This window comes from Arachis duranensis, chromosome 5 (genome assembly GCF_000817695.3).
Source record: "Arachis duranensis cultivar V14167 chromosome 5, aradu.V14167.gnm2.J7QH, whole genome shotgun sequence".
NCBI lineage: Eukaryota > Viridiplantae > Streptophyta > Magnoliopsida > Fabales > Fabaceae > Arachis > Arachis duranensis.
The window spans coordinates 12,253,277-12,271,753 of record NC_029776.3 but is presented as its reverse complement, the minus strand read 5'-3'; the positions used below and the strand labels follow the sequence as shown (position 1 = coordinate 12,271,753).

The following is an 18,477-nucleotide window of genomic DNA, read 5'->3' as shown; positions in this document are numbered from 1 at the left end:
AATTACTTCTTATTTCTTTTTATTTTTTAAATGGAATTGATTTATTTCACAATAGCTTTTGGACCTTTCAATTCAAATAGTTCAAATGTTATTGTCTCATTCTTCAACTTGACCATGTTTTTACTTTCATTAATATTATGTATCATAAAACACTTCATGAAAATGTGTTAATAAAAATCTTTAAGAAGTAAGAGTAATTATCAATAGGAGAGAATTTTGGTGATGTTTTTCACTAAGAAATACAATAGAAATATAAAACAGGTGATGTTTTTACTTAACCAAAATTTAAATGAGATGTTATATTAATGACTGTACCCTCCACTCAAACTACTTAAATTTCTAATAATAATAATAAACCAAATAAACTTGGTACCAAATGAATCTTAATTCTCAAATCTCAATACATCAATAAGCTACATTGTGTGGAGCGCCTATGTTGAAGCTCAAAATAAGCTCAATTCCCCACTTTTAAATCTCCATAAGCTTCCTGTAAGGCATCAATCAAGACTTCTAAAATCAATCAAGTTATCATTGTTGATAAGCAAAACTCTCCAATTCAGAAATACATCCATTAAACACCCAAAATTGAATGTTAAGATTGCCAAGCTTAATTAAATGCAAGCCAGCATTAATACTGAGATTAACATTAGAAACTGGCATAAATCAGTGTTGCAATTACATGCATGGAGACTCCTAGTCCTAGTAAAAATCTTTATTCATTTACTCTATACAATACTAATATATATGACACTAAAAAGAGTAACAAGAACTTTGAAATGCCGCCAATAACTAATCCACCGTATGATTGTAGCATGCTTCGAATTTTCAATTGAAGATGACAGATATAGGGATGCTAACTGAGTACTCTCCAGACAGAGACACCCACTTAATAGAGCCCTGAACAAAAGTGTTATTCCCTCTGAGACTTTCATCTTCAGGGATGAACTCAACCAGATATGTAAGCTTCTCTTTCACCTCTTGGAATGTTAACGTGGCAGGGCTTATGCTCATTTCAACAGCCAAAGGCGCTTCAACTTCCACAACATAAGTTGAATTTGCAGGCCCAACATTTGTCACTGTCCTTGTGTAGGACTGTGAAGTATTCCCCATTTCAATAGAGAATGAGGGATAGTTGAGTTGTGCTTCCTGGATGATTTTTACCTCAGAGCATCTCACTTTCTGTTGCAAGATAGTACCAACTTGTTTGTCTGTGTAACCCAAACCACATAGATAAGGAATGTAATCGTTTGGTTCAATATCATAGATGAGTCCTGGATCATTTGCTTGGAGAGGGTTGACATGTCCAGAGCCAGTTGCAAATACATCAGCTGGTTCAAGCCATTGGTCCAATATAGGTTCACCTTCAAGGTTTGCTTTGTGAGCAGTGGTCATTATTGCTGATTTTATGGCAGCTGGGGACCAGTCTGGGTGAGAGTTCTTCAACAAAGCAGCAATGCCACTGAGATGAGGGCAAGACATTGAAGTACCTGAAACAAGTTAAATGTTATTCATACAACAATGTTAATAGAGCAATATTTGTTTCCTCCTTCAAACAAGTATATGTCTCTTAATGTCTTTGTAGTACTCTACTAATTTGTGCGTATCAATTCACAATTAATCTGAACTTATTGCGTGCCATGTAACTATGACAGGCCTATAAAAATGTTATATGGTAAATTGTACCTGAAATCATGTTCATTGGTGGAAAAGCGTGGTCCAAAGAAACAGGCCATGCAGCAAGAATGTTCAATCCTGGTCCAATTATGTCTGGTTTCAGAATCCCTGGACTTACATTGTTCGGACCTCTGGAGGAAAAGGAAGCAACAACTGGGGCAAATGGATCTCCGATGATAGTTCCTCTAAACAAGACTGTTGCTGTTGGTGCTGAGGTTGAATTTATATATTCCTTTATTTCTAATCCAGCATGGTAACTCACATGTGCTGCAGGAAGAACATGAGGGTCAGCAAGGGTAGTATAACCTCTAATCTCACTGTTCATGAGGATCATGGCAGCACCACCAGCATTCTTAACTTCTTGTCCCTTGTCTATTCTTGCAATATCTCCACCTATCTCACACAACACTACCTTACCCTGAACATCCACACTCTCCAATGATCCTGGAGCACAGAATGCACAAGATTCATTTCCATTTTTTCCTGCATACACAAGTGGCAATAGCGTTGGTGCAAAGTCCTTGGGTTGGAATGCTGATTCCCCATGAAATTCTTTTCCATTGCCAAGTTTGGCTGATGCACTTATTTTTCTGTCAATGGAGCTAGCACCAACGGTGAGAATCCATGGAGCCTCATTGGACAATGTACTATAGCCAGGACCTTCATTCCCAGCTGAACAACTAACAAAAATGCCATTGCGAATGGCTGCAAAGGCGCCCAATGCAATTGAATCTTCAAAGAACTCAAAAGGGGGTCCTCCAAGAGAGAGGGAAAGTATATCCACGCCATCTTCAATGGCAGCGTCCATACCAGCTATGATTGCACTTTCATAGCAACCATCAAGTTGGCAAACTTTGTAAATTGCTAAATGGGCAAAGGGTGCCATGCCAGAAGCTGTACCGTTAGCATTGCCAAAGATACTTGCACCCTGCACAAACCTCCCTGCGGCCGTGCTGGCCGTGTGAGTGCCGTGGCCAACATCATCGAAAGGAAGATCCCTGCTTGAGTTTTTGACAAAGCTTCTCGCCCCAATTAGCTTGTTGTTACAAGTCCTCTGCTTTGTAAACTCGCAATGGCCCTTCCATTTTGCCGGTGGAGAAGGCATTCCTTCACCAGAAAATGATGGATGTGAAGGGTTTATTCCTGTGTCCAACACTCCAACTATGATGCCTTTGCCATAGTTGGAGCCTCTCCACAATGGGAATCCAGTTTGCAATCCCATGAAGCCTGGACTATGAGTTGTGTGTAAAGAAAGGATCCTTTCGGCTCGAATCGACACAACCTCCTCCCTCCCTTGCATGCTTTTTGCTTCTTCTGCTGTCAGTTTCGCAGCAAATCCAGACACCACGTTTCGGTATGAGAAAACAAGGCGCTGCTGGTTCTGAGTCTTGGCACTCTCTGGTAGAAGTGAGTTGTACCATCCATGCAAGTCGTCATATTGAAGAGAATCCTCACCCTGAGGCTTTTGGACGTAAACAATGTAAGTAGTCAATAGATTGCTTTCATTTTCAACTACCATTTCCATTGCTTCTTGTGCTGAAGTTGCACAGAAAGTTAGAATGAATACAAAAGCAAGAAGCAATGTAAGTTCCATGCTGTTGGACGGTTTTCCATGCTTGGCTTCAGTCATGTTTGCACTTTTGATCAAGTAGCAAAGGTGCTAGTTTCTTAGATTGCCATCAACTAGCACCTCGTGTGTTTATAGAATGTAATGTGGAGTGAAGACAAATATGGGATATGGATGTTAACGATGCCATAGCTTTCATCTTAGGGAATGTTTGAAGATTGAACGCCGTTCTTGACGGGAAGTACAACCAGCAAGAGCTAGCTGTAAGCTATTATCAATGTAAGACATTTGAAAATAGATTTCAGCCTTAGTCCTCATCGCCAATGATCTAGGTATTGCAGATAATAATAATAACAATAATATAAAATGTTGATTTAACATTTAAGTCCTTTAACATCTTTTCTAGCCATTTCGAGTATCGAAAGCAACTAACAGAAAGTATCAATCACATTTATATGTAATCCAGTGATCTCAAGATCTACCATAACAGAAAATATAAAAAACCAGAGCATGAGGTTTGTATTCTAAAATCTCATAACATGTTTGAATTTTCAACATCGCCTGAATCCCAAAAATCTCATAGCACGTTTAAAGCATTTGAGTTTCTTACACTCGCTAAACCAAAATAAGCATTTTTTTTATAGACAATTATCCAGAAATTATTCAGATTAGAAAAGTACATAACTACATACATAGAGTGAAAGTTATTGCCAATCTAATTCTACATTCTGTACAAATAGCTCAACAGGACTCAATTAAGCCCTGTGAGTTACTCACTTAATAAGAGGTACAATACTACATCTTAATTCTAGATAAATTACAATTAAATTTTGTTTCACGAGTTCTTATGGAATAGGGCCACCCTAAGATTGACAACTCCACAAGTCCAGGATGCAAAACGTCTCCATGTTGGAGCAGTTATATCCAAGGCAGAGATTACTGATTGCTCCTTTGAGAGCTGGTCCTGTCTCTATCAAACTCGTCCAAATTGCTGGAAAAAAAAAAAACCCACTAAGGAATCACATAATTGACTTTCGGTTTGAAAAAAACAATTGGTATGAGATGAAACCTTTTTACCTATAATCACCATGCGAATTACTTCTCAATGATTCCGTCTGTTTGAAAGATGGTTGAGCTGCCTGTAAGAACTTAGATGGTTAGTTATGGATTCATGTGATAGAGACATGAAAATAGTGAAATAACAATTATCTGCATACTGACACCGAGGCACAATTGTTTCCTGCATCTGCTATGGATCTCCAAGTATTCTTCATAGGACTGTGTTAAAAATACATAAATCAGGAGACAATCTGAATCATAATAATTTATTTCATTCTAATATATGGATTAGGGGGCTGCATTGTTGATGCATGCAAACACCTAGAAACTTGAGGAGAGGGGGAGTACAACATGCAGGAAATGACAATTCCTCTACACATCTGTTGACAAAAGAGACTGGGGAGGTATATGGATTAGGGGCTATATTTTTAACAAGAGTCTCTTCCAAGTTAACGCCACATGAGCCATAATATTCCTGTTATTTCATAAATAATAGCAAAAAAGAATCTTCAATCCTTGTATTGGAGCTCATTAATGATTAATTGAGTATCCATTATAGCAACTCTGCTAGCATGACTAAGATGTATATAATTAGATCATTTATTTACCATAGTTACATCATTCATTGTATATCTTTACTCTAGTTATTACAGCTGTACAATTAGTTAGAATAACAATTTTGTTAGTCACTTGTAAATAAGATCATTCTTTGTATAGTACAGGGAGTGATTTTGCCACACTAACGGAAAACCTTCAGCTCTATCTTCCATATTCTCTCCTCTCCTTATTCTTCTTTCTTCTCTTTCACTATTTTTCTTTCTTCCTTTGCACAGCCTCACCAGCTCACTGGCTCAGATGCCAAGTTTCAACACATTGTGGTTTTCACTTTCTCAAATTGTAAAATTCATAGCAATTCATCATATTCTTAAGGACAACCAAAACAACAACTTGCAAGTAAAAAAAGACAAACAAAACAATTGACATGATAAAGGAGGAAAATTTCACATACCATGTCAAGAAAATCATCTTCTGTTAAGGAACTAAAACGAGCATGTTTAGTCCCTGACACTTTTGATGACACAGTGGTGGTAGGCAATCTTTTGGTGATTGTTGTCCCACTGAATCTATTGCTTGCTGAATGAAATTGACTTAACTCAGCTTGATTTTGGTAAAGCATGGAAGAGTATGGCAGGGACATTGACCATGATAAATGGAGTGGATGGAAGTTATAGTCTTCACCTCCCGCAAAACCCCCTGATGTCTTTGAATGATGCCCTTTCCAATATAAGTCATCTGTGGATGAACTGCAAATTCATAAACCAGTAAGTAGAAGCCTTTTTCTAGTGTAGTTAACAGCACATTATCTTTCACCTCTAACAAGCCGTACCTCGTCAGCAGGCCATCCACCTCGTTTTTACCGTCAAGGAGTTCACAAAGAGCAAGACCAATATCTGGTGATAACTCCTGCAAAGGGTACTTGATGAGAGACTCATAAAGTCATGCAATATGAGCACAATTTTGCAAGATCCAAGATAGAATAATAATAACCAACCTGGCAATCTCTACTAATTTTGACAGGTTTGTAGTCATTCAAGGGATTCTTCAGATGAAGAGTCTTATGAAAGGGAAGGTCATTTAAACGCAGCCATTTGACATTAAAACTGCGACCCCAAGGATTACCCTTACCACTACCCTCATTCCAAACATTATCTCTCCTCCACCCAATGGAGGAAGTCATTTGTGCATATCCTTGGAAGCAGCCACTCATGTTGACACTAAATATAAGGATTACACTATCTGAATTCTGCAAAAGCATGCAAAGAATCATCAAGAGAATTCAATTTAACTTATAGTGATTTCTTAATATATTATTTGCTGCACTAATGCCAATAAGAAGTTACTTTTAAATAAACTTGAGCCAAGACAAGCAGGGATCTTACATGAAAAGCTTCTTCCAAAATGGGTTCATTCATGACTTGAGTAGCCCAAATTCCTTTCTCAACTGATAAACGGATGTTTTGATGATTTAAACTCTTAATGATAAAATATTTTGTATTATATATGCTTTCCACTCCAGTTCCAGTTGTCATACTCATACCTATTTGACAATGAGAAAGTCCAGCTTTACCACCCTAATTATATTAATGTATTCAATACACTAACTTGAGTTCTCTAATAAAAGATTTACAGACAAATCACAAATCAGAAGCAAAAAGAAATTACTGCCATAATGAAAAGAAACAAAGATCATAGGAAAACTGCATAAATGCTCATGCTTGTATGCATATATTAGACGGTACGAAACTGTATTTATGATTTTTTTTTTTTAGTCTCTAATATCATTCTTAGTATTGAAGTCAGTGATTCTAGAATACACTTAGTGTAAAGTTTGGTAGCTATTTGCTTTCACTAATAAGAAAGTCTAAGGAGTCAGCACTTTTATTAAAATCTGGCCAGCACTTAACCAGCAAAAAAAAAAAAAAGTAATAGCTAATTGATAGCTACAAATTACAAAACCTGCTGCCCCCTAACACTACTCTTGACTAAAAAGTTGTAACTTTATCCTTTTTTGGGTCCATCATTTTGTCCTATATAGACTGTCTGTAATCTTAAATACATAATTTAATCCCCTTCATTCAATCCCTTAAAGATAATCCAAACAACATATAACATAAAGGCTATTTAATTTAGAAGATATGTAGGTGAGAATAGAACATATGTCAACTACCTGGGTCATCTGAATTTCCAATGTCATGCTTCCATTCAGTGAGCGAAGAATCAACTACGGATGCATTTTCCTTTGCACTATCAGAAGACATATCCTAATTGACCTGTCATGAAAGTGTGAATGTTTAATTAGACCAAACACTAAAAAGGGGAGAGAAGAACTGAGAAGGGAAACAAACAACTATGCTGAAAACATAAGAGTGCTACACCATTCTACACAAACAGCTATATCTCTAAAACATAAAGGAACTGAGCAACTTGGTTTCAAAAAGTAAGGCCGGTAAAGTAAAATACGGTACCAATTATAAAATTTGAAGCAAAGATGAAGAGGCTATCAATGTTGTTATCGAGAAATTGTAGATGAGGTTGGAAGAGAGAGAAAGAGAGAGGCTCACAATAAGGGAAAAGGAAGGAAGTGGGATTGGGAGGTGGGAACCCTAGCTGTGCTGTGGCGTTATCAGCTCCGGATTCTGCTTCTTCTTCTTCTTCTTCCACCTTCGGCTGCGGCTAATGGCTAATAACAAGTGAGAAGTGAGAAGTGAGAAGTGACAAGTGAAGTGAAGTGAAGTGTTGTGTTTTGCTGCTGCTACTCACGCCTTTCTCTCACCCAAGCTATTTCATTCATAAAATCTTAGCTTCTTTGCTTTTTTCTATTATTATTTTTCTTTTTTTTTAATTTCAGTGCATAAATTAGTTTTTGGTTCTTCTGTAATACATTTTTTTGCTTGTTTTAGTTTAATTTATTTGTTTTTATTTTGGTCTTAAAAATTGAATTTTTGTTCATACGATTATTATGTATTTTTTATTTTTTATATATATTTTTTATTTGATTTTTTAATAAAAAATTTCATATATTTTATGTAACGAAAACACACACTAGTTTTAGTCTTAAAAATTGAGTTTTTGTTCATATGATTAGTTATTTCTTTAAATTAGCAATTGATTTAAATAATATATTCAAGTTATTGTATTCGAATAAATAAGTTTGACAATTTATTCTTGATAACCAACCTCCAAAGAATATTTTGGTAAAAAAATTTACCATGTAAATAAAAATAACATTTTTTTACATATACGTTAATTATTATATTACTCTATACCTTTCATTTACATTTGAGTATTTTACACTATAGTTAAAGACCTGAAGGCTATAGTCATTTATGATTTTCGGACGGATAGTCTTTTATGAATATATGTTCCTGCCGTCACCCATTTTTGTCCGGATTTGTGATTGAAACCTTTAATAGTTAATTAGAAAGCCCAGCCCAAGGATAAAATCTTAAATGGGCCAGACTTAGATTTGGAAAAGACCCAAGCTAACCAAATTGGTGGGCCAGCCAGGTTGTCACACCCAAGCTACCTAATTGGTGGGCCAGCCGGGTTGCCAGCTACTTCTACGACCATCACAAAAAAAAAAAATTCTCCCTCTTCCGTCGCAGCTTCAACATCTATTAACTTTGCACGAAGACTTTGGTCAAGTTGTCATCTTCTATACCTTGCATTAGGTACACCCGGATTCGAAATTTGCTAAGCCCAAATAGTTGATGAAACTTTTAAATATTGTGTGTCTGAATGAATTTGTAATGCCTAAGACTAGAGCTGTCTAATTGATCTGAAAAAAAAAAAAAAAATCCACGAATTTTCCAATCTCCAAACCCACCACGGCATTCTCCACTTTGCCACCGTCGGATACGGAGGAGATCATGGTGCTAAGGTCGCGTTTGGCTCTGACGATTGGAGACGTGGCTCGGGAAGAGTCGTGACAATGTGTTGAGGGGGCGCCGCCGAACTAGAGTATGCCACTGTCGCCTTTTCTTTCATCCACTTGTGTGTGTATTAAATAGTTTAATTGCTGCTGCTGCAAGAAAAATGGTGTTGTTGAAAATGTGAAGTGTAGTTATGATGAGCCGTGGCAGCTCACATCAATGTGTTTGAAGCTGCAATTTTTTTTTATTGTTTTTACTGCTCTATGATTTATCTACTCTTGAAAAGATGCTTTTGCGGTCTTGTAAATGAGCTTTAATATTTTTTACATTTAAATGATGTCTTCCTAATGTCAATGGTTTGGAAAAGAATTTGGTGAATTGAATTGAATTGATGATGCTAATGGTGATTGAAAGAAGAAGAAGAAGAATTGGTTTGTGTTACTGGTTAGTGTATGAAGAATGAGGAGTGGACGATGAAATTGGAGGAAGAGAAGGAGAGTGGTCGAGTGGAAGAGAAGGACAAGATTGGAAAAACAAATTTGGATTCCTTAATAAATTATTACAAACATTTGAAATAAAAAAAGCATACTTCACCAGAAAAAGAAAAAACAAAAAAAACTGCAAGAAGCCAAGAATATACCTACCAAATTGGTTTGGATTATGACGTACCACAGCTTGTATCAATCAAATCCGAAAACATAAATACATCAATACTCTTCCTTGCTAGAGGAAATGGCAACAAAAGACAGAGAGAGAAATGAGAATCCAAAATAGCCAACCAACTTAAACTAGTAAAATAGAGGCCTCATGGATAGCCTATTATTATAGACAAACTTCAAAAACTCGGTATTAGTACACATGATGATGATGCTTAATAATTATTATCATCTGATAACGATCATCAGTTAGGGACACCTTCCTGAGTCTTTCTGAATAATTTGTGCTGAATATGCTGAGCAAAAGTGCGAGGAGGGAATAGTGCTGGCTCTGCATCCGTGACAAGCTCTGGCAGGGGCTTCAGTATGATCTTCTCCTTAGGGGGTTCACAGAAAACAGCCCAAGATATCCGAACCTTTTCCTTGTTGACCAAACCCCTGTGGAGAATGCTTTTATACTTGCCATTGCTGAGGATCTCAATGGTGTCACCAATGTGCATGAGGATGGAATCCGGAACACACTTTGCTGTGATCCATTTGCCCTCATAGTAGAGCTGAAGACCGGGTACCATGTTGTGGAGGAGGAAAGTGAGTGAACTAACATCTGTGTGAGCTTCAACTCCAAGTGCAAGTTCTGGCTGGGGACAAATAGGGTAGTAATTGATCTTTAACTGAAGTAGAAGCTCTTCCATCCCTCCAACTTCCTTCTCCAGCCTCCCTTCTTCTAGCCCCAGACAAAGAGACAGAGCCCCAAGAATCTTGGTCGCTAGTCCTCTCAGTTGCCTTGCATACTCGCTTGTAACCTCACTGCAAAAACACATACATGTATACATATTTATTTAATGACACATGGTTCCATTACTCATCAAACCAAAGATGCAAACTACTCACGTATAATCACTAGGTTTCTTGGGCCAGATGGACAAGTCACGCTTATCCTCTGGGAAAACAAGGTGGAAGAAGTAGTCTTCCCACTCAAGCTGTCCACTTGCATTGTTAGCAAGCTTGCTTCCATACCCTTGAATCTTGCCAGATTCCTGGTCGTTGGCATACTTCTCCTTCTCCTCTATCGGCAGCGAGAAGAAGGTCTCCCCGGCCTTCTTCAAGCGGTCGATGAGGTCTTGGGGGATGCCATGGTTGACAAGGTGCATCACACCCCATTCCTGCGCCGCCTTCTTGAGAGTCTCATGGCACTTGGCTCTCACAACCTCATCCGGAGAATCGATTTCCTTGAGGTCAATGGTCGGAACTTGAGGGCCTTCCTTCTTCTCTTCCTCAAATACATCTCCTATGTTGGTCAACTCTTCTTGTGGCCTCACATACTCTTTGGGAATGGATTGTATCCCACTGCTTGCTAAGCTTTCAACTCTTGAAGCCACCCTAGTTGCCATTGTACCCTATATGTATCTAGGTAGGTGCTAATAATCGTTTGTTCTTCGATGAGTTTGTCCGCAATGAATCTTGTCTATATATACACAACCCGCCCTTTCATTCAGATTTCTCAAGGCAGTTTCAACATATGTGATGTGTATGTGACTCTGTAGTTTAAGAAGTGTGTGGGACATATTACAATATTATATGATGTGATTATGATAGTTATCACGTGAACATCTCAACCGGCCACTCAACATTCAACATTCAAACATTAAAGGTTGGGTGGCAGCTAAAGCATGATCATCATTGCACAAAACCTTGCCTAACCTTCCCATCTGTCTCTTCGCCAAGATTCTTCTTTTACCAACAAGCAAAATAATCTGGGTTATTAAAGGTTATAAAGTAAATATACGATTTAAAGAAACAAACAAATTGGGGATGGAAAAGGAACGGTTGATACGGTAAGAGGCGTGCCACCAAAACCCTCAGCCACATGCTCCGCTGCCCATTTGATACTGTAATATTGTTGTAGCTAATTCATGATAGTCCAGGAGAAAAAGATTTCAATGGAGAGCAAGAATAAACATACAAAATTAATTTCTAATTAGTTAATATTAGTTATTTTTTATTATAAAATTATTTTTTAAATTTTAATTTCTTAAAAAAGATATAAAAGTTACTGTCAGAATTTAAAATTTAAAATTTGGAATATAAAATTTAATATTAAAAAATGGTTATTATGAAAAAATTGACTCCAACTCATAATATTGATTCAACATAAAATCAATATGCTGAGAGCTTGAGAATCTAATTCATATTTTTTATCATTGTAAAAGAATTAATTAAAATAAACGCTTACAAAATTGTGTATGGGATTATATGTTTAAATATTATTGCCATTAATAAAATTATATTTTTATCAAAGTCAATAATCCTACAGAAGAATCATCAAAAATAGATATAAGTATAACTCATAAAAAATAATCCTATTGAAGAATCAGTTACTAGTACCAGCTGCAGGGACACTTGTGGTTGTAATTCTGGAAGAAATTGATAAAGTAATAGAGTGAGGCAAAAAAAAAGACATCTCTTATTTTAGAATTAATAGCAAAATGCAATTAGCAAGAATTAAATATGAAATTTTACAATCACATTTACATTTGTTGTTCCAATTCTGACTCTTGTACGACTATTGTAGAAATATGGGGAGGTTACCATGCTTCAATATTATTTGGGATCAATATTATCGGAAGATCCGGGTTAAGTTAGATTACAATGATCCAACATTATCTTCATATTATTCGTTTTCCTTTAGTGTTGCTCTAAGAAGTGTTGAATTATAATAGTATTTTGATTTTGATTACATTCTCTCCTTTAATACTTGTTCTTTGTCTTTGATTCATTGTGTATTGATACTGAAAGCCACGGAGGATGCAACTACTGTGGAAGGCCACGTGGGTAACACATAGCTTCAAAACACATCCACGTGGCCAGGTCCAAAGGGAATGCTAGATTTTTGTGTGTGGACACATGGTGAAGGATGAAGTCCACAAGTCACAAGACATGTCAGAGAAAACATAAGGTGAATCAAAACAAAGTTCCAAAGTGATGTCTCACACAGCAGAAGCGAGAAGAGAATTGAATTGAAGAAATGAAAGGAACCAAGAATAATAAAGTGGTTTCAACTCCCTCCACACGTTTGCTTCATGCCTTATCTTTGAGCTCGCTCTCCCTCCCTCCAAACAAAAACCACCCTCCCAACTTCCCCAAATGCACCTGGTTCTACATAACACTGCCATAAACACTGCAATCTTCTTGTAGTAATACTATATCCATCACCATGGCAAGCAAGTTATTAGCATTTGCATTGGCACACCCTCGTGCTCCTACCCCAACACCTCTCATTCCAATATCTTCAACTTCTTCTTCCTCTTCTGCTAATTTTGGTGCCCACCACCTTGTTCAAGTCAGTGGCCGCCACTTATGTCTCCGCCGCCGACTCTTGATGCTCTCCCCCAAGGCCACTGCCGATCAGCAACAAGGTCTTCTTTTGTTTCATATCTATCTATCTATCATGGTTGGTCTTAACACTGTTGATTATTGTTCCTAATTGTCTCTTTCATTTCAGGCAAGGTTGAAGAAAATGATGGTGTTGATGATGATGGCAAAATCCTACAATATTGTAGCATAGACAAGAAAAAGAGATCAGTTGGAGAAATGGAGCAAGAGTTTCTTCAAGCACTCCAAGTATGAAACACCCCTCTAAAAGTCCTAACAACTCTTTAAAATTTACCCTAAGTCCTATGAAACACCCCTGTTCTTCTGCTTTGTTGAGCAGGCATTCTATTATGAGGGGAAGGCGATTATGTCAAATGAGGAATTTGATAATCTAAAAGAAGAACTCATGTGGGAAGGGAGCAGTGTTGTCATGCTAAGTATGGAACATATCTTTAATTTTCTGACCCCTGATACTGAACTACTGATCTAAAAATAGTATGATACATGAATGAATTCCTCTTGACGTGTAACTTAATCTTTTTTTTCAAGTATTCCTTGGTTCATTTGTGCAGGTTCTGATGAACAAAAATTCTTGGAAGCTTCCATGGCCTATGTTTCTGGAAAACCAATCCTGAGCGACAAGGAGTTTGACCAGTTGAAATTGAGGCTAAAGGTTTGCTACAGCTATATATTTGGTTGATGAAACACTTTAGTAGATTATTTTCTGGCAGAGAAATTTGGAGATACAGTTGCAATTTATAGACTAGATGTACATATCCAGTGATTCCACTGTTGTTTTCTAGATGGAAGGGAGCGAGATTGTGGCCGAGGGTCCACGATGCAGTCTTCGTAGTAGAAAGGTACTTATCATTATCATATGCATATCCATATGCATTTTTTTCACATGTCAAATTCTTATTTATTCCTTAGTCCTTACTAGTAACTACAATCGACAGGTTTACAGTGACCTATCTGTTGACTACTTAAAGATGTTTCTGCTCAATGTCCCAGCAACTGTGGTTGCATTAGGATTGTAAGTATAACTCTCTTTCCATGTCCCAGCAACTTAACTTATTGCTCTGCCTTGATTTTTCAAGAATCCATAGTGATTCACATATTCCATTTGGAGTGAAACAAACCAGCTTATAGTTGGCATGGTTAGCATAATTTCCTAGTGCCTCAAAATTTCTTAATTCATGTGTTAGGTTCTTCTTCCTCGATGACCTTACTGGTTTCGAGATCACATATCTTCTAGAGGTATGCTCTTTAATTTCTCCTCCTTCTCCCTTCTCCCATTGCTTGCTGTATGTAGTTTGATTGTTGGTTGTAATAGCATCTGAATTGGTTTTGTAGTAAAAACTATGAACAAAGCTAAGACAATTGAGACTTTGAGAGTGATTCCTCTTATATGCATACACTGTTAATTGTTGAATGCAGCTTCCAGAGCCGTTTAGTTTCATTTTCACATGGTTTGCCGCTGTTCCCCTCCTTGTGTGGTTGGCTCAGTCACTTACAAGTGCTATTATAAAGGATTCCTTGATTCTAAAGGTACAAGAATTTCTGTAACACTGTTTATATTTTGAGGTTATAGTGTTATACCATACCATAAACTAAAGTAATTTGTTTTTTGAAGGGTCCCTGTCCTAACTGTGGTACTGAAAATACTTCATTCTTTGGGACTATACTTTCTATTTCAAGTGGCGATTCCACCAACAAAGTCAAATGTGAAAAGTAAGTATACCACTACTTCACTTACTCATTTTATATAATAATATTTGTTTATGATAGATAATTAGTCTGACAATCGAAATTAACATTATCCTCAGCTGTGGTACCGCATTGGTGTATGATTCAACTACAAGATTGATTACATTACCAGAAGGAAGCAGTTCCTAAGTGGAGTACGTGAAGATATATACAAGACACACAAATGGGTAGTGACTAATTTTATCAACTCAGAAAACAGTGGTGATAAATCACTATTGTAATATGTGCCACCACTGTCATACTTGAAAGCTTTAATTATATGAGCTTTGTGTATCATATATTACCAAGAATTGTTCATACACCACTGGATGAGATAGTGCAATCAGGATCCTTATTCCCTAATTAACACGGTCACCGATCAAGTTCAACTCCAAATTCCCCATCCCCTATATAAGAATTGTGCCAAACAACCCTTAAAAGAATTATTACATTGACTAATGAGAATTAATTTTCTAATCTCTACCCGGTGATGAAATACACCAAACAACCCAAGGGAACCTGCCGGCACGTTATCCTCTCATAAGAAAATCATGTTGTAATATAATATATACTCCTCTTTTTTTAATATAACTACGAATTCTGGAAGAGTCACCCTTGCTAACAAAATCGTATAGTTCACTTACTAAATATCAATTAATTCCCAAGGTCAATATTGTGGCGGCGGGAAACAATAGAAGAATGACAATATATTGTGGTGTTGACTTTTGGAAGATTAGAGGCACCATACCATGTTCGTGGAGATCACGAAGGCAAGTTCTTAGTTACAACATACGTGTCCAAAGAATTTGGAACTTATATATATAAGGAATTGATGTACTTGTCCGTGACCATGGTCGCATTGCATTCCTTTTCTAAGGAACAGTAATATCTGGCACAATTCCAACCTATAATCATGGCCTCCATTCTTCAATGTCGTGGCTGCTTTCTGATTGCTTTTACATGCATCTTCGCAACATTCATGGGGGAGTCAAAAGTAGCAATGGCAACATTTCGACCAAGTAGCTGGGCTCTTGCACATGCTACCTTTTACGGTGATGAAACAGCTTCTGCCACCATGGGTATATATCTTATCTTAATTAATTATTCCTTAATTACCATTGCTTATCTTAATTAATTTCACTATGGATTTGAAGGAGGTGCATGTGGGTACGGGAACTTGTTTCAAAGCGGTTACGGGACGGACACGGCAGCATTGAGCTCAAGGTTGTTCAACAACGGGTATGCGTGCGGGACATGTTACCAGATAAAGTGCTACCAATCAAGTGCATGCTATAACAACGTGGCCTTCACAACCGTCACCGCCACCAATCTTTGCCCTCCAAATTGGTCCGAGCCCTCCGATGACGGTGGTTGGTGCAACCCTCCGCGAGCCCATTTTGACCTGTCCAAGCCGGTCTTCATGAAAATTGCCCAGTGGAAGGCCGGCATAGTCCCCATCCTATACCGCAGGTATGATTTGACAGGTTTGACTCAATTATTAACTTTATATTATTAACTTTATATAAATACAACTGCATGTGAGTTTTCATGGCATAAAATATTTCTCGTAACTTATTGGTTAATGTATCAGAGTGCCATGCCAAAGAAAGGGAGGGCTTCGATTTAATTTCCAAGGGAATGGATACTGGCTATTGGTGTATGTGATGAACGTGGGAGGCGGAGGAGACATTGCGAGCATGTGGGTGAGAGGAAGCAGAACGGGATGGATTCAGATGAGCCACAACTGGGGGGCTTCGTACCAAGCATTTGCGACTCTGGCTGGGCAATCTCTGTCTTTCAGGGTTACTTCTTACACTACTAAAGAGACTATTATTGCATGGAATGTTGCTCCTTCTAATTGGAACTATGGACTCACTTACTCCTCCGCTGCCAATTTCAGATGAATGTATGTAATGTGACTAAATAAGTCAGAATCTGTCGCCACAACCGCATCGGTTCCCTTGTTTATTAGATGATTTTATGTGAAGATCATACTTAAAAATTCTTAGATGAATTAACATGTTTGTTTAATAATTTTCAAATTTTCAATAACAAGGTATAACGTTGTGCTTTTCCACCACCGCTAGAGGTCCAATTCTACAGTAGATAAATTCATTACTCCCAATTCTTGCCAAATCTTTGGTGCCAGTGGACAATTAATTAAATAGTGCATGGCTTTATTTTAGGACATTCTTGTATTTAGGACATATAGCTTAGAAATTGAGAATTCTAGTTTTGAGATGTTGATTTACCGGTAGACCTCCATGGATAACTTTTCAAATAAAGAGTTTAAAACTTTGATGAACCAAATTGATTTCCAAATCATATTTCGGGTGAAAACTTTAGGAGGAATTCTATTGGGGTGTGAAAAATTTGAATGCAACTGTATAACCAGAATTCATAGAGTAAGACCACTCTTTAATTTATTTAAGCTTCGATTTCTTCTAATGCGGAGTATATTTTGAGTCATAGGAGGGGTTAATAAATAATGTATTCTAATAACCATTGATCAAAAGTAACTGTGAAATCCATTGAAAGTTTTGGTTAAGAGACAATAATTGAGGTCCTTAGATTATATCAATATTATCACCCCACACTTCTTCAAAGTTAAAAATTAAATCATCCCTGCCTATTTGCCATTTTAGACTTTTTTTTTTCCCCTTGAACCTTTTGCCTTCCAAGATACTTCATCCCCAAGATGGATTGATTTTTGGTTGGGTTTTTATAAATGATGAGAAGAAAGAGTACTTACTTTTGAGTATTTTATAAATTAGAGAGTTGGTTTTAAAAATTAGTCTCCAACCTTATTTTTTTTTAACATAGCTAAATTAAATGTTTTCAAGTCTTTAAAATCCAATCCTCCTTAGTTTCTATCGTGACATGAGTGCAACTTGGATGAGCTCTGTTTTATGTTGTTTCTAATTTAGACTTGGACCTCTCATTATGTATGAATCAGTACCTTAGCAAGTGTACATTATGATTACTGATTAGTGAGTGTGCTCATCATGTAATCCATGAGAGAGAGAACTCTTTATTATAATATAGAGTGTCCCAGATAATTCAATACATCTTGTGTTATACATTGTTTTTTTTATCCCACCAGAATTATACCATTTTCTTCTGCATATTTTTTATTAGCATGTCAGAAAGTTTTAAGCAACTTAAGATGTTAGGAATGGGCGAATGGCGGTACCAATTATTTTAATTAGAAATTTCTCTTTCACTTATGGATAATATTGATTTTTTTCACATTTTAAAGCTTTTTTTTGAGACCTTATCTTCAATATATTTAAATTTGTTTTGTTTCGATCTGTTAACAATTACAAAAAAAAGGAAGATATTTATCCTGAGAACTAACATAAAAAATTTGTAGAAACTGTGCTAGAATCATTTGGATATACTCGAAAGTATTTTGGTCGAAGAAAATCGACGAATTAGTTAGATTAATAAACTGACCACTAATTTGACTATATTTTTGTAATAGGTGACTATTTTTAGACTAAACTAATCTACAAATTAACCTCAATGTTGATAAATATTGAATAATTTAATATAAAGAGCTACTTCGATAAAGACGTTTAAAAACATCTTTTTTTAAAATGTTTTTTAATAATTAAAATTTAATAAATATAATCAATTAAATTATATTATTTTTGTCAAAATTAGATCAGACAAATTAATTTAATAAAAAAATAGTGAATTAAATTTTGAATCAGTTTAAATTAATATTATTTTTTATAAAAAATGACTACAATACTCTTATTATAAAAAATGACTAAAATATTCTTATTATATATATTAATTATACTAGTTTAAAATTTAATTTATCAATTTTTTGGCTAAACTAATTTGTCCAGTCTAATTTTAATAAAAATAACACAATTTAATTGATTATAAGTGTTAAATTTTAATTTTTAAAAATATATTTAAAAAAAATATTTTTGATATCTTCGTCTAAATGACTTCCTTT

General features: G+C 36.3%; 5 protein-coding genes across 7 annotated transcripts; 2 read left to right on the top strand and 3 right to left on the bottom strand.

Moving 5' to 3' along the window:
* Positions 1-825: 825 nt before the first annotated feature.
* Positions 826-3,268, bottom strand: LOC107488097 (subtilisin-like protease 3). Its single transcript, XM_016108793.3, has 2 exons — positions 1,684-3,268; positions 826-1,487 (listed from the first exon to the last, which is right to left on the bottom strand). The coding sequence occupies exons 1-2, from the start codon at positions 3,266-3,268 to the stop codon at positions 826-828; spliced, it is 2,247 nt and encodes a 748-aa protein (XP_015964279.3).
* A 589-nt stretch (positions 3,269-3,857) lies between these two features.
* Positions 3,858-7,621, bottom strand: LOC107488175 (uncharacterized). Of its 3 annotated transcripts, none has more exons than XM_016108869.3 (9): positions 7,327-7,621; positions 7,029-7,131; positions 6,241-6,398; positions 5,853-6,104; positions 5,688-5,764; positions 5,310-5,604; positions 4,463-4,519; positions 4,319-4,380; positions 3,858-4,232 (listed from the first exon to the last, which is right to left on the bottom strand). In XM_016108869.3, exons 2-9 carry the CDS (start codon positions 7,117-7,119, stop codon positions 4,178-4,180), a joined length of 1,047 nt encoding a protein of 348 aa, XP_015964355.1. In that variant the 5' UTR covers positions 7,120-7,131; positions 7,327-7,621; the 3' UTR covers positions 3,858-4,177. The 3 variants fall into 3 exon arrangements, with proteins under 3 accessions (XP_015964355.1, XP_015964354.1, XP_052118004.1); XM_016108868.3 differs by having other exon boundaries at positions 7,423-7,621; XM_052262044.1 differs by having other exon boundaries at positions 6,241-6,392; positions 7,423-7,621.
* Positions 7,622-9,250: 1,629 nt separating this feature from the next.
* Positions 9,251-10,943, bottom strand: LOC107488173 (leucoanthocyanidin dioxygenase). Its single transcript, XM_016108867.3, has 2 exons — positions 10,281-10,943; positions 9,251-10,196 (listed from the first exon to the last, which is right to left on the bottom strand). Exons 1-2 carry the CDS (start codon positions 10,778-10,780, stop codon positions 9,635-9,637), a joined length of 1,062 nt encoding a protein of 353 aa, XP_015964353.1. The 5' UTR covers positions 10,781-10,943; the 3' UTR covers positions 9,251-9,634.
* A 1,435-nt stretch (positions 10,944-12,378) lies between these two features.
* On the top strand, positions 12,379-14,829 carry LOC107488171 (PGR5-like protein 1B, chloroplastic). Its single transcript, XM_016108865.3, has 10 exons — positions 12,379-12,805; positions 12,892-13,010; positions 13,102-13,198; positions 13,334-13,434; positions 13,565-13,621; positions 13,718-13,794; positions 13,967-14,018; positions 14,199-14,309; positions 14,395-14,492; positions 14,588-14,829. Exons 1-10 carry the CDS (start codon positions 12,604-12,606, stop codon positions 14,655-14,657), a joined length of 984 nt encoding a protein of 327 aa, XP_015964351.1. The 5' UTR covers positions 12,379-12,603; the 3' UTR covers positions 14,658-14,829.
* Positions 14,830-15,037: 208 nt separating this feature from the next.
* LOC107488172 (expansin-A7) lies at positions 15,038-16,509 on the top strand. The gene is made up of 3 exons (XM_016108866.3): positions 15,038-15,586; positions 15,662-15,977; positions 16,099-16,509. The coding sequence occupies exons 1-3, from the start codon at positions 15,421-15,423 to the stop codon at positions 16,409-16,411; spliced, it is 795 nt and encodes a 264-aa protein (XP_015964352.1). The 5' UTR covers positions 15,038-15,420; the 3' UTR covers positions 16,412-16,509.
* Positions 16,510-18,477: the final 1,968 nt, after the last annotated feature.

What these genes read in the sequence shown, in the direction of transcription:
- LOC107488171 (XM_016108865.3), top strand. Translation starts at nt 12,604, where the DNA reads ATGGCAAGCAAGTTATTAGCATTTGCATTGGCACACCCTCGTGCTCCT. An exon ending in CACTGCCGATCAGCAACAAG is followed by an intron (nt 12,806 to 12,891) that starts GTCTTCTTTTGT and finishes CTTTCATTTCAG; the next exon opens with GCAAGGTTGAAGAAAATGAT. An exon ending in GCAGTCTTCGTAGTAGAAAG is followed by an intron (nt 13,622 to 13,717) that starts GTACTTATCATT and finishes TACAATCGACAG; the next exon opens with GTTTACAGTGACCTATCTGT.
- LOC107488172 (XM_016108866.3), top strand. Translation starts at nt 15,421, where the DNA reads ATGGCCTCCATTCTTCAATGTCGTGGCTGCTTTCTGATTGCTTTTACA. An exon ending in AACAGCTTCTGCCACCATGG is followed by an intron (nt 15,587 to 15,661) that starts GTATATATCTTA and finishes ATGGATTTGAAG; the next exon opens with GAGGTGCATGTGGGTACGGG. An exon ending in GTCCCCATCCTATACCGCAG is followed by an intron (nt 15,978 to 16,098) that starts GTATGATTTGAC and finishes TTAATGTATCAG; the next exon opens with AGTGCCATGCCAAAGAAAGG.
- LOC107488173 (XM_016108867.3), bottom strand. Translation starts at nt 10,780, where the DNA reads ATGGCAACTAGGGTGGCTTCAAGAGTTGAAAGCTTAGCAAGCAGTGGG. An exon ending in AAGAAACCTAGTGATTATAC is followed by an intron (nt 10,197 to 10,280) that starts GTGAGTAGTTTG and finishes GTGTTTTTGCAG; the next exon opens with TGAGGTTACAAGCGAGTATG.
- LOC107488175 (XM_016108869.3), bottom strand. Translation starts at nt 7,119, where the DNA reads ATGTCTTCTGATAGTGCAAAGGAAAATGCATCCGTAGTTGATTCTTCG. An exon ending in TTTTGGAAGAAGCTTTTCAT is followed by an intron (nt 6,105 to 6,240) that starts GTAAGATCCCTG and finishes ATGCTTTTGCAG; the next exon opens with AATTCAGATAGTGTAATCCT. An exon ending in AAGATGATTTTCTTGACATG is followed by an intron (nt 4,520 to 5,309) that starts GTATGTGAAATT and finishes TTTTTAACACAG; the next exon opens with TCCTATGAAGAATACTTGGA.
- LOC107488097 (XM_016108793.3), bottom strand. Translation starts at nt 3,268, where the DNA reads ATGGAACTTACATTGCTTCTTGCTTTTGTATTCATTCTAACTTTCTGT. An exon ending in ACCAATGAACATGATTTCAG is followed by an intron (nt 1,488 to 1,683) that starts GTACAATTTACC and finishes AACTTGTTTCAG; the next exon opens with GTACTTCAATGTCTTGCCCT.